Raw genomic sequence first — 20,154 nt, forward strand, 5'->3', positions numbered from 1 at the left:
AGAGATCTCCGTCGGTCAGCGGGTCTTTCCCAGTGGCCCTGGGGCTTCCAGAAAGCCGTGGCCTTCGGGAGCTTACTGGGGTGAGGGCCTACGGCCTGGTCGCCACAGTGGGCCTGGCACGGCTGCACCAAGGTGCGCAGGTTGAGAGGCCTGAGAGCGCGCGTCCGTCCGGGCCGGGACTCAGCCCCACACTAACGTGCCTGGGGGCGGTGGCGAGCGTGGCTCGCCCCTGTGTTTGCTTTGGGGTCGGACCAGTGCTTGAGGTGCCGGTTCGGCGTCCTTGTGTCGCAGCTTGCTGCGCTCGGAGGTCGCGGGCTGGCGCCTGGGAGAGGCGGGAAGGTTCCCGGTCTCAAGTGTCTGTTTCTCTCCCTCACCCCCACCGTCTTTATTTTGGGTCTCCCCAGCCCCTGGCCTTGCGCAGTTTCTCTCATACCTCCCAGGAAATTAGCCTGGACGGTCTCAGGTGTGGGGGAGACCCACTAGTGGATGGCCTCGGGGTGGGAGCAGCTCTGTGTGCCTCGGGGTTCCTTCCACATGTGGCTTTCCCGTCGCTTCTTAGGAAGTGAGAAGTGGACACCACTCTTGAGGGCTGCAGACTTGTGGTCTCCATCACTGTTTGGGTGTTCTACTGGAAAGGAAAACTACTGTAGACCTGGATAGTGCCCGAAGAATCGCACCTTGCATTTGAGTTTACCGGGAGCCCAGAGCACTGGGGAAACCGTTGAGCTGTGAAAGTAATTTGTTAGTAAGGTTGTGTTAACATCTGGTATTAGTTGCCATCGTGGCCAGGGCTTTTAAGTCGTCTTTTGTTTTTTTCGTATTTTGTATTCTGCTTTGAGATGCAAATCCCCCAACTTGTTATTTAAGGTAATAAGTATTGCCATAAACCCGTTGTGAGGCTTTAGATGCAGAGACAAGAAGTTGGGTAACACTTAAAATTTGAGTCTAGGGAATTAACAGTATATGGTTATCAGCCAGTTATTAGGTAATTAAGTTTACAGAAAAGGTCTTGGATTTGCCATTTGATTTTGAGAAACAACACGTAGAATACTTGCTCTCTGTTTCTAATAAGACTTTGAGTTTTTCTGCCATTTTGCTAAATGATTGCCCCATGTTTACTTTGCAGATAGTGATTAGACATTCTTTAGTTATGTGAAATTATGGTAGGGGTGCAGTTTTGGTTGTGCTTACACCAAACCTTTATTGTTAGTTTCTTTCTAGTAGATTTCCTCTCCTCACCTTTCTTGGGGAGAAGGTAATAAATAAAGGGGTGCCTCATGATGCCAGCCTTCATTTCAGAGCCACGACAAAAACAGCTTCTCACTGTTTAGGGGGGTTGTTATTAAAGCTAGCCACATCCATAAATACTCTTATTTTTTCTTCAGGAAGTATTAAGTATCCCCTACTTGAGGCCTGGATACATTGAAAACTTTTCTAAGTATGTGTTCAGACTTCCTTCTAAAAGATTACTTCTCAGCCTTGAGGTGGTGATGCAAGCCTTTAGTCCCAGCACACAGGAGGCAAAGGCAGGTGGATCTCTGTGAGTTCAAAGCTAGCCTGGTCTACAAAGCTACACAGAGAAACCTGCCTCGAAACAACAACAACAAAAACCCTAAAAGAGTATTTCTCATGGCTGTGAACATGTGGTTGCTCCTTTTAAGTACTAAGTAAGTTGTTGAATTGTTTTCTATTGACACCCCCCCCCCCCCCCGTTTATAGTCCTTTAGTTGTTACAGGTTTCTTACTGCAAGACTTAAAATTTTTCTATGATTTCACCATTAGTACTGAAGTGCTGTAATTGAATGACAAGGTTATATAGATTTTGAAAAGAAGACATTTAGGCTCAAATCCTGACTTGGTAATTAAACATATTTGTGATATATCAAGTCACATTGCATAATGTCTTTTCTCATTTATCACAGATAAAATCTTTTTTTTTTTTTTTTTTTTTTTGTTTTGGAGACAGGGTTTCTCTGTATTGTTTTGGAGGCTGTCCTGAAACTAGCCCTGTAGACCAGGCTGGCCTTGAACTCACAGAGATCCCACCTGCTTGTGCCTCCCAAGTGCTGGTACTAAAGGTGTGTGCTACCAACGCCTGGCCTATGTTTATAAATGTATAGTAAATTTTACTTCCTTTTCTAAATCTGTATATCATCCACCCCATCCTGCTTACCTGTCTCCCCCCCCCCCTTTGATTTTTTAAGGCAGGGTTTTTCTGTGTAACAGCTCTGGCCGTCCTGGAATATGCTCTATAGACCTCTATAGAGATCTGCCTGCCTCCCAAGTGTTGGGATTAAAGGCTTTTGAGATAGGGCCTCATGTAGCCCAGGCTGACTTGAGCTTGCACCATAACCTTCAGCATCCTGATTCTCCTTCCCTCCGTTTCCCCAGAGTTGGGATTACAGGTGTTTGTTAACCATTTCCAGCTCTCTTTTCTTTTGAAAGGAGATAAAGAGCTCTTGGTTCTCAGAGTGTCAAGATACACATTGGGAATGTGATCTTAAATCATCAGCTGTCACAATGACTGCTCAAATTGCTGTTTTTCACTTTGAATATAAGTTCCGACATTATTAGATTGTAAGATCGTTTTGGCTAGTACAACAGTATTTGGAATTGCCAGCCTTTCATATGACTTGGTTTCTTCCCTGGAAATAACAGGTATTTACCTTGTTTTTGACAATGTACATTAGATAAATCAGATAGATACTCTGTTTAATGCTCCTTGATAGTTACATTTCCATCAGTGTGGATAGAGGTGCTTATTAGTCATTTCTAGACATTGAAGAAAATGTTAACTTTGTATAAAATACAGGGCTTTTGCCATTGACAATGATGAAGTCTCTCTCTTTTACAAAAAGTGTGTTGTGTGTGTGTGTATGTGTGTGTGTGTGTGTGTGTGTGCTTGGACCCTCATGCCTCAGGTCTCCATGCTGTGTGGCAAGTGCCTATATTTTCTGAGCTATACTACTGGCCCCCTTCATGTCTCTTAATTATAAACACACAAACCACTAGAGTTCTTTTTAGCTTTAAAATTAACTATATATTTATAGTCAAATGATGTACACAGTGTGTGTAGTTGTCCTGACAAGTGGACTTATGGGGGGGAGTGCCCTCTCACATTTCCTTTTATTTTCATATAATTGTTCTGTATTTTCACTATTTCCTTGTAGACATTGAGCACACACTTTAGAAATGAATCATAATTTTCTATTCCATTTTTTTTTTCTATTTTACTAACATAGTTCTTGGCCTTAGGAAGGGTGTTGGAAGCTTATAGCTTTGTTTCAGAGAGGAGAGACAGAACCTGTGGTTGTTAACCTAAGATATTGCTAAACATTAAAATAGTTTATTAAAACTTTGTTTATTTTGTTGGGCAGTGGTGGTCCATGTCTTTAATTCCTAACACTTAGGAGGCAGAGGTAGAGGCTATCTATGAATTCAAGGCCAGCCTGGTCTACAGAGTTAAGTTCCAGAATAGCCAAGACTACACAGGGAAACCCTGTCTCAAAAAAACAAACAAAAACAATTTTTTTTTTTTTTTTTTTTTTTTTTGTTACTGACTTTTTTTTGCAGGTTAATACAAATGAGGAGAATAGGATGACATTTTCACTCTGGCAGTGACAGTACCTGTTCCTTTTCTCTTTTTCTTTCTTTTTAAATACATTTATTGTGTATGTTTATGGGTTAAGGTCAGAGGACAGCTTGAAGGAGTTGGTTCTTTTCCTCTATCATTTGGGTTCTGAGATCAGACTTAGGATTGTCAGGCTTGGCAGCAATCTTTACCAGGTAAGCCATTTTGCCTATCTTCAGGACTCCCCCCTCCCTTTTTTTTTTTTTTTTAAATGATGTCTCTAACATTTTCTAGGGCCATTTGAACCAATGTCTACTTACTCCAGATAGGGAACCGACAGGCAGACCAAAGACCAAAGTAAGGACACCAGCAAAGTTCAATGTGTTATATTGGGGTTACTTACAAGAATATGGATATTTTGTACAGGAGCAGAAATGACTCAAAAACAGCTATTTGCAATTGGTCTGAACTTTTTCCAAGCAGCTCAGCTTGTGTTTTGGGCAACTTAGCTGATCTCTTTCAGGTGGCTTTGATCTGAGAGTATCTTTCAGGAGTCTTCAGCACTTAATTCATTTGAAAAGGTAGGAGTCTAGGGTATCTGGTTAATTTCAGAGACTTCCTGAAGCTTTTAGATTGTTAGCTTCTCCAAAGAATACTCCCTTTAGAATATTGTGTTTTAAGATCTTCTCTCCAATATGGAAGTTTAGTTTGGAGGGAATTGTTTCACACTGCTATCACACTACTGAATCTTTGAGCATGTAAGGATTGAATCGAAAGACTGCATACTAGCAAAAAAGTAATGTTTAAAAATAGTAAAATTAGAGTCTATTTAGGGCTTGAGATTCCTGTTTATTTTTGCTTGTTTGCCTCTGTGCGTGTGTGTGTGTGTGTGTGTGTGTGTGTGTGTGTGTGTGGGGAGGGTGAGGATTTAAGTATGAAAAAATTCTAAGCGGAACACAGACTTTGAAAATTCAGCTCTTCCTAGTTTGCTAGCTTGAAACTGAACGTTTAATTTGTCATGATTGGAACTTTATCTTAAAATATAAAATGGTTAGTGTTTTCGGTGATTGGTCGTTGGCTGTGTTTTTGCATGGAATTAGTAAGTATGGCACTACCTCCCCTTTTTCTTTGAGACAAGATCTTACTCTAGTCCAGGCTAGCTTTGAACGCAGTATGTATCCTAGACTGGCCTTGGAGTCTAATCCTAGCACTCTGGTTACTGAATATATATAAATACTTATAAATACTTACAAATATTCAATATCCATACTGCTAGGATTACAGACCTGATCTTATGTCCAGCTTGGACTTAAATCTCTAGCTCCCTCCCTTCTTTTCTCCCTTTCCTTGTTCCCTCCTTCCTTTTTTTTCCTAGACATGGTCTAATGGGCTAGCCTCAAACTCTATGTAGCTTTGGATGACTTTCTACCTCCTGAGTGCTGGGAATACAGGCATGTGCCACCTCCTTTGGTGTGTAAAATATTAGGGATCAAACCCAGGGCCTTGTGCACGCTGGACAAGCACTCTCCTGATGGAGTTACATCTCTGTCTCTGAACTCCCATTGTCTTGATCTTTTTTAGACTTGATTTTAGATATTTTATGTGTGTGGGTGTTTTGTCTGAATGTAATAATGTATGTATATCATGTTTGTGCCTGATGTCCAAGGAAGTCAGAGGGTGTTACTCCCGGACTGGGATTACTGTGAAACAGCCATATGACCCCCTGGCTGAGAACCACTGCTCTAGATCTTGTGTTTTAGATGAGTTTTCAAAACTATTTTGCTAGATTATGATTGTTCGTGTTTAAAAAAAAAAATCTTATTGGACTGATTTGTTTTCTAAAAGCCTTTTAATTCTTTTGGCTTTTATTTTTGAAACTTTCTTCTTGGAAAATAGTCATCATAGTGGCAGATGAATGAAGAAATCATTTGATGTACAAGTTGTTTCTCTAACCCTTTTTACAAAGTGCAACACTTTTGAAATAAAAATTTTGCCATGGGATTTTAAAATAAAAAATTAATCTTTTAGATTGCCTCTTAAACTGTGCACAGTCTTGTTATTAAGGTACACCCTCAACCCCGGAAATGAGTTTTGAAAGCCAATAACACTTGAGATTATTGTTAAGAGGTTTGTTCCTCAACTTTTAGGGAAATTTAGAGACATTAAAAATGTATTTAAACATTTCCTATCTTGATAGTATTTATGAGTATAAGTAAATAATTATACAGAATGCTTTAATGTTCTTAAAGTTTTTAAAAATTATTTTATGTGTATGGGTATTTTGCCTGCATGCATGTCTGGGGACCATGTGTGTGCCTGGTACCCATGGAGCCCAGAAAAGGGCATTGGATCCCTTGGGACTGGAGTTAGAGACGATTGTGAACCACTATGTAGGTGCTCAGAATTGAACCTAGGTCCTCTGGAGTAGCCAGTGCTCTTTAACCACTGAGCCACCCCTCCAGTCCCCAATTTGTGTGTGTTTTAGGTGGAAACCTTGGTTTGGCTTGAATAGCCACTTATTAATGAATGGGCAGAGTGGTATGTAGTCTAGTTTGTCTAGTCTAGTTTTTTTTTTTTTTTTTTTTTTTTTTTTGGGTAGGTACTTGTGTATAAGTCAACAGTTATATTGAAGCTCTTTCTCTTGCCTGGTCTTGGGTATGATGCTGAGATAGAACATTTCAAACAAGAAATGTGAAGACTTACAGGGAGCATGCTGCGTAGCAGGAGAGAATCAGTACACAAAACGAGGCAGAGCTATCAGAAGTATCTGAAAGTAGGGAAATGATGCTTGAGTGGAGATTGGGAGCTGTACAGAGCTTATTGGAATTTGATTGCTTTGAAGAGAGAACAGAACTTTGAAACTGGTTGTATTTTGGGGCATTAGAAAGAACTGGGGAAGATGAAGACAGTAAATAATTGGGAGATGACTGGTGAGTGATCAGTACAGGTAGTGTGCAGTGCACTTTCATGGGGAGAATAAAAGGAACTAAGACTGGGCAGATAATGACTGGGCTAAATTGTGGGAATAAAATTAGAGAACTGGAAAGTTCTTTAGGAGAGTTGTTCTAAAATATAAATTAGAAAGAATTTGAAGGTTGGAGGGCCAGAGGTTAGAGGTTATTGCATTGCTGGGTTTATGAGGGATTACTTCAGTATCTTCATATCCTTTCCTAGAAGAGCTTCCTGGCAATCTTTCTTTTTCTGCCAGGTTAAGATTTGCCTGGCCAGATGTGCTCTTGTGGTATAACTATATTGTTTCAACTATCTTTATTCTTTAGTGTCCAGGGCAGTGAAATAGCTCAGCAGGTAAAGGTGCTTGCTGGCAAGACTGACCACCCAAACTCAGTTCGAGACTCAGGTGGTAGAAGGAAAGGACTGTCATCTACACATTGTTATTTGCCCACCTTAACACACAAGCACACAGGCACCTAAACTAAGAAAATCTTGTGAACTTCAATTTGCATATCTTTGTTAATTATAAGTCTAAAATTAACTCTGATCTGAATTCTGAATACCTAAGCAGCATACCATTGTAAAAGGTTTGCAGTTAAGTATTGACACTTTACCTTTGTTAAAATCAGCTGATCGATCTTCTCAGGTCCTGCTGTTTCTGCTTTATTTACAAGTTCATCACATTGTAGCTGACCTTTGAACTAGCTGCCTTTGATTTTGAGATTGCCAACCTGATGAACAATTATTTAAGTGATAGCCTTTTTAGATTTCTGGTTTTACATTTTGTTATTTACCTGGTTCTTTCTCAGCAGGTGGATTGAAGGAATTGAACTCTAATCACGAGGCTTGATGGTAGCGCCTTTACCTGCTGTCTTAGTCAGTGGCCTTAAGTGATAGTCTTGATTAGATTACAAATGTCTGTGAGTCTGAAGAGATTTATGTATGGAGAAACAGGCAGAGTATCTGGTGACTTTTTAAATCCTAGAAATAGAAATCCTAGAAAAGAGAAATCCTAGAAAAGATCATTTGGTTAGGACACATAGATTAAGGAGATGCTTTCTTTTTAAGCTGTTCTCTTGCAAATTGTTGCTTCTATGTAAACTTGCTACTTGCAAGGAGTTCTTTTTGGGATTTTGAGCTGTTGAATAAAGTTGTATTACATATATAATTTTGCATAATTTTAATGTGACTTTAATAGTTTTCTTGTCCAGTGATGAGCTTTCAAAAGGTGATTGGATGAATGAATTTTTCATAAAGTTTGTGGGTTTTTTTCTAAAATAAAGTTGGTTTCTGAATGAATAGTTTCTATTTCTTGTTACTGTTACATTAGTTTTGTTTCCTAGTGGTTAGATATTAAAGCTTGACTAAAGATTCAGAAAAGCAAGGTCAGCCTCAAGGTATAAAGATCAGGCAGTGGTGATGCACACCTTTAATCCCAGCAGCCAGAAGCTAGGAGGTGGTGGTATACACCTTAAATCCTAGGACCCAGGGTTAAGAGATACACAGATCTTTGTGAATCCAAAGCCACCAGATTTATATAAAGAGTGAATCAGTCTAAAAGAGAATTGTAGCTCACATTTTTAATCCCAGCACTAGAGGAATATAAAAGACAGAGGCAAGTAGTCAGTATAAGACATTCTTCTGCCATGCTGAGGAGAGGTTACAGTCTGAGGCTTGGTGAGAGCTGGTGGAGACAGCCTGAGGTAGAGCTAAGAGCTAGTGGCCAGCTGCTTTGCCTTTCTGATATTCAACTTAGTTTGAACCCCAATATCAGTCTCTGGGTCATTTATTTTTCGTGTTACAGGTTAATACTAGGAAACTAGCAGTTGTTTTCCTTTAGCCTTGTGGCTGAATTCATCTTTTGTAAAAGTAGGCATTTGTTATTTTGGATTTTCTAATTTCCAAATGACTACAGATATCAAAATGTGTTTTATAGAGTTAGATGGTAACTACTCCTGTACTCCACATCATCTTTACTTTAGAGAGGCTAGTTGGGAGAAGAAAATTGAGGGCAAACCATACCTAGAAAGACGAAGGTGGGAGGGACAGCTATGTCACTGCCTCTTACTAATTTTCGCTTATGGCTTGGTTTAGTGGGTTTTACAGAAGTGAATGTTGTAGATGAGGTAATAAAAACAATACTCAACACCTTGTGCATTCTGAAATGTATCATTTAAGAACAAAGTAATATGACGTTAGCAAAAAAAAAAAAATAAAAAAAAAAAGAAGAAGAAGAAAAGAAATAGCTAGCTGGCTTACTCTCTCTTTCTCTGAGACAGTGTCTTATTATGTAGCCTTGACTGCCCCAGATCTTGGTATGTAGGTAGACCAGGCTGGTCTCAAACTCGGATCCTTTTGCTCCTGCCTTCTTCAGTGCTGGGACTAAATGTCCATGCCATACCAGCCTGGCAAGTTGAAAATGGCAGCTGTTTTGGACATTTGATAAGATTTTCCTTTCCTCGAACTAGTTCTGCAAGTGAAGGTTAAAGTGTGTGTTTTGTTGCTGTTACAACCTATTTTTTTATGTTTGCTGAGTGACTAGAAAAAGGAGGGAGATTTCTGTGTCCTAGGAAGTGCTGCTCTGGCAGTGTTAGTGTTAGGACTTGGGAGAAGCCTTTGTATAAGTGTTTTGCTATGAATAGTGGTTAGGTTTGTAGGCTGTAAAATGTAAAGGTAGTTATAATTCAGATTTTTTTCATTTGCATTTGTGTCAGACATTTGGAAATATGCATTGTTAATTTTAAAGAATTGACTTAACTCGTTTTTACTTTGGGTCACAACTTTTTTTGTAAGCCAGAGAATGCCATTATATTGTTCAGTTTCATTAGCTGAAAAAGCAGTGGCTAGAAGCTAGGGAAGATTAAACCTCTGCAGCGTAAGAAACAGTGTAGAAAGAATTTCTGATCCTTTAAATATTTGCTTTTGTTGTTTTGATACTTATAGAGCCGATCATCGGATGTACATTCATCTGGATCTTCAGATGCACATGTAAGTATAAAAGATAGCATTTCACTTTTTTCCTTAAAAATTCAATTTCTTTTTATATATGTATGAGTTACATGGTAAATGAATACAGTTATATTGTGTCAACATTTAATTGTGTCTGCCTTTGTGTCTTATTTTATATAAACTCCCTCAAATTGCATTAGAAACTTGACATGTATATTTTGTTTTTTATTGTGCTTATAAACTCTGTATATAAATGTTTGTTTACATATTGATTACCTTATATACACTTCTTTCTTGCTGCACATTGTACCTGTCTATTGAAATCCCTGCAAATCAGCTGGCATAGGGAGTGCTGACCAATTCTTTCTCATGATATAGTGAGACATTTGTTTTCTTAGTGGGTATGTGCGTTTTTTGTTTAAAGCCTTTTGGCATTTTGAACACTGCAATTAATATTTTTCCATGTTATATTCAAAGTGTGGTGTGCAGACTCCTCCTGTAAGTTGTTGAGACCCTTTTGGGAGTATGTGAACTCAGAACTATTTTGTAATAGGGGCTTTGGGAGATGGCTCAGTAGGTCAAGTGCTCTTCACAGTACTGTGTGAAAGCTGGGCATGGTGGTTTGTGTTTCATTTAATCTTCTGGGGAGACAGACAGGTGGGTGGATCCCTGGAGCACTCTGCCTAGCCAGCTTCTGTGAACTGTGGAGTTCCAGGTTCAGTGAGAGATCTTGCCTCAAATAATAAGGTGGCAAGTAACTAGGGAAGATACTTGACACCACCAACCTGTGGACTCCAAACTCATGCACAAACAAGTGCACATGTTCTCTTCCCCTGGCTTCATGTAGGCCAAAGTAGAAACCCTTTGTAAAAATGCCAAGGCATTATTTGCTTTTCTTGTTGTGTTGATATTTTCCTTGATGGTGCAGAAAACAACTGGTAGGCTAACTATTGGCACGTTAGCACGAATAAGGAAGTGACTCTAAAATAAACTGTTGTTGTATTCATTCCCATCATATACAGTAAAATATGCTAGTTTAAGAATGTTTTAGTGGGTGAGCCTGGGGAGGGGCTATACCTCAGCAATTTGGGAGGATAAAGCAGGAAGGAAGATCATGGAATCATGAAGTTGAAGCTGACCCATTATTTTAACAAACCTTGACTCAAAAGACTATTGTTTTTAGTAAAGTTGTAAAATTATGAAGACTCCACTCATGTGTGGATCTTTCATTTTCATATCTTGTGTGATGAAACAAGTACATATATGGTCTGCTGCTTACTAAAGTATGAAGTTTGTAGTAAAGCGACGACTGAGTTGAAGATGAAACTACTTCATGAACTACCATTCTTTTTTTTTTTTTTTTTTTAAATTCTGTATAGTGTTCTGTCTGCATGTACCCCTGCAGGCCAGAAGAGGGCACCAGATCTCATTACAGATGGTTGTGAGCCACCATGTGGTTGCTGGGAATTGAAGTCAGGATCTCTGGAAGAGCAGCTAGTGTTCTTAACCACTGAGACATTTTACTTGAAGGGATGCCTGACATGTAAACTGTTATCTGACTTGGGTATTTGACAGATTATTTTCGTATGAGAGAAGGAAAGAACCTGTTACTTCAAGAGTAACAAATGTTTCCAACGTAATATTTGAGCTTTCAAGGGCAAGTCGGAGTTCTTGAAAACCTCTTAAGGAATTTACTTATGAACTTGGTGTTGTTAATAATGTGTTTTTAAATAACCTGAGAAATTTGTCAATATGTAGACACTTTGGATTTATTCTAATTTTTAGTACTATGTATGTTATTTTTGAAACAATTTTTAAAACTTTATCCAAAGATGGATGCATCTGGACCCTCAGATAGTGATATGCCAAGTCGAACACGACCTAAAAGCCCAAGAAAACACAATTATAGGAATGAAAGTACTCGTGAAAGCCTTTGTGATTCTCCTCATCAGAGTCTCTCAAGAGTGAGTATGGCTAAAGCTGGCAAAGGATGCCTAAGAGTTTTACTCTGTCCTTGTTTTGGTGGTTTCGTACTTGTTTCATTTTATACTATTTGAGGTTAGTATTCTTTTTATTAGCAATATACTCCCACTTATTTAAAGAAAAAAAATTTTAGCTTATATTAGATATTTCATGAAAATGTTTGTTTAATTTTTTTTGAAAAGTAAACATTTGAATGTAAAGTGATTATTGTCGTGTTTATTGAGTCACTAGACATATTCAGGCAATTAAGACAGTCGTTGGATCTGGTGACATTGTTCAGTAGGAAAAGGTGCTGGCTGTGCAAGCCTAGGAACAAGTTGGATCTCTAGAACTCATGTATAGGTGGATGGAGAGAAATGACTCCAGGGTTGTCCTCTGACCTCCACAGACATGCCTTGTGTTGCACACCACCTACCCACAACATGAGCACACACAGTGTTAAAAAAGGATGCAGTTCTTGTGCTCTAAGAGCTTTTGTGCTCTCTGAAAACAGGACTAGATGTTAGTCACTTGGTTAAGTGGAGCCCTGGGACAATCAGGGACATAGAAAGAGGCTTTCTTCTGTCTGTGTGTACATGTATGTGTGTGCAGGTGGAAGTAGAGGCCAGTGGTCAGCATTGGATATTTTTTTCAGTCACTACACCTTGCTTACTGTGAACCAAGGTCCCTCATTGAATCTAGAGCTCCTTTTCCATTCTGTAAGCCTGGCTAGCCATTGAGCCTCACCCACAGTGCTGGGGTTACTGACACATATGCTATTAGCATTGGCTTTTTGCATAGATGCTGTGTATCCATACGTAGGTTCTCATTGATGTAGACATTTCACTGACTGAGTTATCTTTCTGCCTGCAAGAAATGAGTTCTTTACTACAAAATATCCCTGGGTCTTTTTGTTTTTAAAGAAAATCTATTTAAAATTTTCTTGAGGTAGGTATATGTTATTTGTAGCATACTTGTCTAGCGTGTATGAGGCCCTGCATTCAGTTCCTAGCACTAGTTTTAAAAAGTATACAACTTAAATAATTTTTCTTGTGAAAAAGTTCAGAAAACATTGTCATTAGCCATCATTAAACACTGATCATCCTTTTTTATTATTTTTAAAAGACAGGATTTCTACATAGTCCTTTATGTCCTGGTACTCTCATGTAGACCAGGCTGGCCTTGAATTTATGGAGAACTGCCTGCTTTTGCCTTCAGAGTGCTGGGATTAAAGATGTGTTCTGCCATTTCTGGCCTGGTAATGCATTTTTAATTTTTTTTTCTAAGCATAGTTATATTTTTACCTTTCTGAGATATATTTCATAGGAATACATGTTAAAATAGCCTGTTTTTCTGGAATTTTTATTTCACGAGAAAGCTTCACTTTTACATAAATAATTATATTGTTTCTTTGAGAAACACTCAGTAATTTTCTTTGCAATTTTCCCTCCTGGATATCCAAATTTAGCTGTTAGTATATTAATGAAATTTGAGCACACAAATTTTGTTTCTTTTCTTCCATCTCCTCTTTCTCCTTCCTTCTTCTATGTCCCCCTGCTCCCTGGGTTTTTCAAGACAAGGTTTTCTCTGTAGCCCTGACTATCCTGGAACTTGCTCTGTAGACTAGGCTATCCTTGAACCCAGATCTACCTACCTCTGCCTCCCAAATGCTGCGATTAAAAGTATGTGCCACTAATTATTCCCAGCTACAAATTTTGTTTCTTAAAATTGTGTTTTTCCTTGAATGTCTATAATTTTCATTTTTGAAACTAACTCCAATGACAGTGAATGATGGCAAGACATTTTTCATGTTTGAGGAAAAGGTGATTTTTGAATCTGTTTAAAAAATTGACTTTTGAGGCTTGAGAGATGGCTCAGTGATTAAAAGCAATTGCCACTTTTTGCCCAGGATCCCGTAGGTGATTCAGAACCATCAGTAACTCCAGTTCCAGGGGATCTGACATTCTCTTCTGATCTCATTATGCACCAAACACATGTAGTGCTCATGCATATGTGCAAGCAAACACTCATAAAATAAGTAAAAATCTGGAGAGAGAGAGATTGCTTGATTGATGCCTTTTGTATTAACTGCTTATCTTTTCCAAGGGCTTTTAATGTAACTTCAAAGTAGGTGGTTTCAGTGTTTTTCTTTCATACTATACTTCCAAAATAATTTAGTTATTTGTAAACTTCTCATTTTAGTAAGGAAGAGGAAAAACTTCAGATTTCAGTATTTTAGGTTGTATTTAATTAACAATCTTACCTTTTTTATATAAAATATTTATTTATTTACTATGTGTACAGTAGTCTCTCTGCATGTATGTTTGCAAGCCAGAAGAGTGCATCAGATCTCATTACAGATGGTTGTGAGCCACCATGTGGTTGCTGGGAATTGAACTCAGGACCTCTGGAAGAGCAATCAGTGTTCTTAACTTGTGAGCCATCTTTCCAGCCCCAACAATCCTGCCTTTTAAGTTTATGAATCAGATGAGTAACATGAAACAACTGAAGGCCTATAGACTTTAGATCAAATTTCAGAAGGAAAATACTGCTTCTAACTTGTACATATGAAGGCTTCATTAAAATACTTGGACCAGCTAGGTGGCTCAAATTGTAAGGGTACTTGCCACCAAACCTGACCCACCCAAGTTTGCTCCTTGGGATCTGAATGATGAATGAAGAGAACCAGCGTTCTTAAGTTGTGCTTTGGCCTTCACACTTATGCTTTGGTATATGTGCTCTGTCCCTCCCATGCAAACACAAAAAAATAAATAGGAGTAAAATGTACTAACTTCTCTAAAAGTATGTTTTCTCAGGCTGGAGAGATGGCTCAGAAGGTTAAGAGCACTGGCTGCCTTCCAGAAGTCCTGAGTTCAGTTCCCAGCAACATGGTAGCTCGCAGCCATCTATAATGATAGCTGGTACCCTCATTATTATAGGCATACATGAAGGTAGAAGGGTGTATACGTAATAAATAAATAAATCTTTAAAATATTTTCTCTTAAATTGAAAATTTCATATGTATAAATGCATGTTGATCAAGTCCACTCTCCATCTCTCCCTTTTCAGCTCCTCTCACATACCCTCCTCCCTCCCAACTTTATATGCAGTCTTTCTCAACCCTTCATTTGTCCCCTCCTCCTGACTCCTCAAATTCAAGTCCTTTTTTTCTTTGACTATTAGTGTTTTACACACACACACACACACACACACACACACACACACCCTCACACACACTCTCTGAGTTGTTGTGATGATATTTTGTTTGTGCTTTCACAAATAAAGTTTACCTAAAGATCAGAGTGCAGAGCTAGCCATACTAATTAGCAATAGAGGCCAGACAGTGGTAGTACACACCTTTCATCCCAGCACTTGTGAGTTCAAGGCTACCCTAGACTACACGAGATGGATGCATCTAAAACATAAACAGCCAGGTGGTGGTGGCTCACACCTTTAATCCCAGTACTTGGGAGTTACATGCCTTTAATCCTAGTACTAGGGAGGTGGAGATTGGAAAGGATATGGCTGGGCAGAGGAATATAAGGCGGGAGGAGACAGGAGCTCATTGCATTCAGTCTGAGGATTCCATAGAGGTAAGAATTTGTGCCTGGCTGCTCTGCTTCTCTGATGGTTCAGCATTAACCCCTATATCTGACTCTGGGTTTTTATTATTAAAACCAATTAGAATTTGTGCGGCAAGTTGGTTTTAGTGTTGCTAATGTGTAAAATGATTTCAGGGCTGACTTCTTGGTATTGTATAACCAGTTGTGGGCCTTATCCCTAGGGAAGACTAATTCTCCCTCTCTGCAGTCTTTAGTTGCCTATCTTCTGTCTAGAGGTAGAACCACTGGAGATTTCCCTCTTCCACTAAGATGTCTGTTGGTCGTATTATTATTCAGGTCTATTTAGGTATCCAAATTGTTAAGGTATCATGGGTGTGGCTTCATTTTCTTTTTTAGGAGACACAAACTCAAAGCAGACTTGCTAGTCTGGCTGTTAAAATCTCTTCCTCCAGTTGTGTTTTAGAGGTGTTTCTTGGGTTTGGGCACCGCACCATCAGTTGTTCATATAGTTGGAACAGTTGTAGTTTTCTGTGATGGTCTCTGACTACTGCAAAGAGAAGTGGGTGCAGGCAGTGTTATCAGGTGGAGGCAGCTCCCAGCCCCATCCCACATGTGGGTGTGGAGGTGGCACTGGGCAAAGGAAAGGATGGAGGAGGGAAGGGGGGCTTCCACGTTTTATATTTTAAACCCACTGGATCTCTGCAGTGCTGCCAGATACGATGGTCTTATATAAGTTGACTGTCTGAACTGATGCTTAGCACGAGAAGTTTGGATTTTGGATTTTTTTTTTTTTAAAAGATTTTGACTATTGTAATATTTCCTTATACTTGAGCTATTTTGGGCATGAGACTCAACTCTAAACATAATGTTCATCTCTGCTTTATATATGCTGAAATTTGCAGTAGATGGTACAGTCCCAGCAAAGACAATGAAATTATGTTAATATAAATATTTTTGATAAATGAGGTACTTATTCAAGTTATAAAAGATTGGGATGTAGGGCTGGAAAGATGGCTCAGAGGTTAAGAATATTGACTGGTTTTCCAGAGGTCAATTCCTAGCAACCATGTGGAGGCTCACAACCATCTGTAATGAGATCTGGTGCCCTCTTCTGGTTTGCATGAGTACAGAAAACTGTATACATAATAAATAAATAAAAATTAAAAAAAAAAAAAAAAAGAATGTGATGTGGTTTGTAATACCTGAAGTGGAAATTACAGATGACTTCCGGACAGTGGAAATGTGTGCCTCTCCCACTTGAGGATCTGTTTTTTGTTCTTGCTACTTTTGCCAAGAGATGTCTATATTTTCCTTTCCTCTTACATTTGTTTTTGTTCTAAGCCTTGGTGTTGTGGAATATTAGTTTAAGATGTGTTACATTGATTTATACTGTAGAATATTTGTTTAATGATGCAAAGCTGTGTTGCATTCTTTCATGTTACATTTGTTTAATTGTAAAGCTGTGTTACTTGTCTAAAATACCTGATTGGTCTAATAAAGAGTCAAACAGCCAGTAGCTAGGCAGGAGAGAGAAATGGGTGGGGCTGGCAGGGCAGAGAGAATAAATAGGAGGAGAAATCTAGGAAGAAATCTAGGAGTAAGAAGAGGAGAGGATGCCAGGAGCCAGCCATGGAGGAAGAAGGAAAGAAAGATGTTTAGAACAAATAAAGATAAAAGGCCCAGAGGCAAAGCATAGTTAAAGAGAAATAGGATAATTTAAGTTAGAAAAGCTGGCTAGAAACAGGCCAAGCTAAGGCTGGGCATTTATTAGTCTTCACATATTTATTTGGGAGCTGGATGGCTGGCCTCCAAAGAGTAAATAAACCAACTATACTTAGTTTCTGTTTCTTTGTTATTTTAACCTCCCTTTCCCCTTAAAAAGGCCTTTTGCCTGTTACTGACTTTGAGTTAGGAAGTAAAGAGCATTCTTCAATGAGTGGATATTTACCTCAAAACCAGCCTGAGGTAGGTGTCTGCTTGGAGTGACCCCATCTTTTGTTTGCATTGGTACTTTAAGACATGACTCTTCTAAAGACCTAGCTACAAGTTAACATAGTTTAAGTTCATAATTCCCATTAAAATATGTATGTAAAGACAAAATAATTTTGTTTCTTTTCACAGCCTCTTCTAGAAAACAAGCTTAAAGCATTCAGTATTGGAAAAATGAGCACAGCAAAGCGAACTTTAAGTAAGAAGGAACAAGAGGAACTAAAGAAAAAGGTAATGCTTAAAGTATACTTTATGTTATGCTTGGAAACGAATGTGTAAGCAGTAGGTACCATGTTTCCTGAAGAATTTGACTGCTTAGATGTTTGTAACTCCACACCTAAGTCTTTAACATCAGGGATGTTTGAATGAGTTCAGCCTCTGCCTGTCCCCTCCCTGATCTTTAGTTCTATGTGATGATTAGTTAGTTTTTGAAGTGTTCTTTTGTCAAAGTGTGAGTGTATGTTTGTGTGTGCATGTACTGTACTGTACCCATTTCCTTTAAATGGATGGGATGATAGCATGCTATAGAGTGAAAGTACTTTCCTCCATTTACCTTCTTTAACTAAATGTTACATCTTTATAATTACTTGTAGGATAGAGAAATTCTACATTTTTATAACTTTACAGGTTTGTAATAGTCTGTTCATTTAAAATCCTATTGAGGGATTTGTGGTTTTGCTCTTCGGACATTATATTATAAATGCTTTTTATGAATAGATGCATTTTTGTTGTTGTTGTTGTCGTTGTTTTTTCTAGTTTGCCTTTTCAGATGTATCCCTGAAAGGGGAGATTGTTGGACTGCTAAAAGTGATGACCCCACCCCCTACACTGTAGTGAACCTTGCTGACAAATAATACCTCAGTGTAGCTCTGAGTGTGCAGTTCTTTCAGTGGGAGTACAGTTGAATAGCCCCCTCCTCTGCTTAATTCCTTTTTGTTTTTCTTCTGGTTTTATTCTTGTAAAAACTATTGTTATACTTAATGGTCAGTCTTTCCCCATGATTTATTTATTTATTTATTCCTTCCTTTCATCCTTTCTTTCTTTTTCCATTTCTGGCTTATAGAAGGGTTTTCCTGTAATTTCTTCTAGTATCTGCATTCTTTGGAGAATCCCATTGAATTCCTAGGATTGTTTTCATTTTTAAGAAAATTTAATCTTCATGCAGTTTTTCCTGGCATATAATACAAATAATTGATTTCATTTATCTCTTTTCAAATACTTTTTATGCCAGTTTCATTTATGGGGAAGTCTGTATCTCCTTCTGACAGTAGTCACTCCTTTTATTGATGTACTTAACCCCTTATTGAGTAACACTTGTACTTTTTATTGGATGCATTTCTTTTCTAATTGTTCCATTCTTCTGTTTAATTTGAGGCAGAGTTTTGGTATATAGCTCATACTGGTCTGGAACTCTGTCTTCCTGCCTTCATTTCTGAAGTGATAGGCAATTGCCACCATTCTCAGCTTGATATTCTCTCTCTCTCTCCATCCATCCATCCATCCATCCATCCATCCATCCATCTATCTATCTGGGACATTTAGATGATAGATAGTTGAGAATGTTAGTTTAGATTTTTTTTTTTTTATGCCATGTTAGAAGTAAGTTTTTTTTCTTTAATGCCATGTTAGAAGTAGGTACCGTGGCTTTGCTTCTATTGTATCTTTGGTTATTTGAGAATGAAATTTTTATTTATAATGAATTAAGTCATTGTACCTTGAAGAATTTCTTAAATAGTAATAGGCTAATATGTTTCATACAGTCATTTATTTGTCTTATAGTTTGGCTCTTGAATTGTCTTTAAATATATTTACTTGTTTACCCATATGTTGTAAGTTATTTTCTGCTTCTTTAAATTTCTAATAAAGGAGCAAATCCTTTTTTTTTGTTGTTTTGTTTTAATTATTTAGCATATGATTATTGGTAATGTCTAATGTCTACCAAGTAGTAGATATTAGAATTACTTGGGAAGGAAGAAGCTTTGTGTATGTAATTTCTTTTTTATTTTTGTGGGTGTTTGCCTGTCTGTATATGTTTGTGCCCTCTGTGTACCTAGTCCCAGAGAGGTCAGAAGAGGGAGTTGATCCCCAAGGACCCAGGTTACAGATGGTTGTGAGCTGCCATGTTGATGCTGAGACCTGGGTCCTTAGGAAGAGCCAGCTTTTAGGTGCTGAGCTGTCTCTCTGCATAGGGGCATTTGACTTTAATCCCACCATTTGGTAGGGGGAAGTAGGCTAGTCTGGTCTGCCTGGGCTACATAGTGAAATCCTGTTTCAAAAATAAAAAACAAGTCAAGCCACACCCACATAGCAATACTTACGTCACTAATATTTCATTATGTATTTAGGAGGATGAAAAGGCAGCTGCTGAAATTTATGAGGAATTTCTTGCTGCTTTTGAAGGAAGTGATGGTAATAAAGTGAAAACATTTGTTCGAGGCGGGGTTGTTAATGCAGCTAAAGGTAAGTGCAGAGATCTGGATTTGAACAAACCTTGGATGATACAGCAACTCATTAATTATGAAGAAGACATTTGACTTTGAGCTTCACATTTCTTTCCTATTAGCTCCCTCTAGTGGTTAGACTAAGTAGCAAACTAAATGACCAAATAGTAATGGAGAGATACTGAATGTGATCAGCAGGACTGTATGAAGGCATTAATAAGAAAAATAACTTAAAAGCTCAGTACTATGTTGCAGAAATTTTAATGTTACATAGTTTTGCTATAAATGGATTAACTTGTGACTTTTTAGGGTAGAGTAGTAATTAAATTTAACTTCATATTCAAATCTTAATACTGAAAGTGTCTTCTTAAATAAAAATAGCAAAAACCAAAATTATATGAAGTGTTTTACAACTTAGTATTTTAAATTTCAGATGAACATGAAACAGATGAAAAAAGAGGTAAAATCTATAAGCCATCTTCAAGATTTGCAGATCAAAAAAATCCTCCAAATCAGTCGTCCAATGAAAGGCCACCATCTCTTCTTGTGATTGAAACGAAAAAACCTGTAAGTAATTATTAAATAATTGAGTGCTTATTTTAGAAGCTGGCATTGTCATTGTACTTTGAGTGTACTCCTTGCAAGAAATTTTTTATGGTTTATAAGTCTTGGAGTAGGTGTTGAGTTTTGATGTTGTGTAACTTAGTAATTCGTGTAGTCGAGCAGT

The 20,154-nt window shown here is 38.2% G+C and overlaps 1 protein-coding gene across 5 annotated transcripts in view; it reads left to right on the top strand.

Annotated features, from left to right (window-relative positions):
- U2surp (U2 snRNP associated SURP domain containing) overlaps window positions 1-20,154 on the top strand; it is a 52,947-nt gene that overhangs the window by 180 nt on the left and 32,613 nt on the right. For 2 of the 5 annotated variants that reach the window (XM_051207061.1, XM_051207068.1), the window contains exons 2-6: window positions 9,467-9,511; window positions 11,305-11,436; window positions 17,119-17,217; window positions 19,332-19,446; window positions 19,861-19,994. In XM_051207061.1, the coding sequence (XP_051063018.1) occupies window positions 9,467-9,511; window positions 11,305-11,436; window positions 17,119-17,217; window positions 19,332-19,446; window positions 19,861-19,994 (525 nt within the window). Of the gene's footprint in view, window positions 1-112; window positions 133-9,466; window positions 9,512-11,304; window positions 11,437-17,118; window positions 17,218-19,331; window positions 19,447-19,860; window positions 19,995-20,154 lie in introns of those variants that run through there. The other 3 variants (XM_051207082.1, XM_051207089.1, XM_051207076.1) reach the window with 2 other exon arrangements.

The sequence above is a fragment of the Phodopus roborovskii genome, unplaced genomic scaffold (assembly GCF_943737965.1).
Source record: "Phodopus roborovskii unplaced genomic scaffold, PHOROB, whole genome shotgun sequence".
NCBI lineage: Eukaryota > Metazoa > Chordata > Mammalia > Rodentia > Cricetidae > Phodopus > Phodopus roborovskii.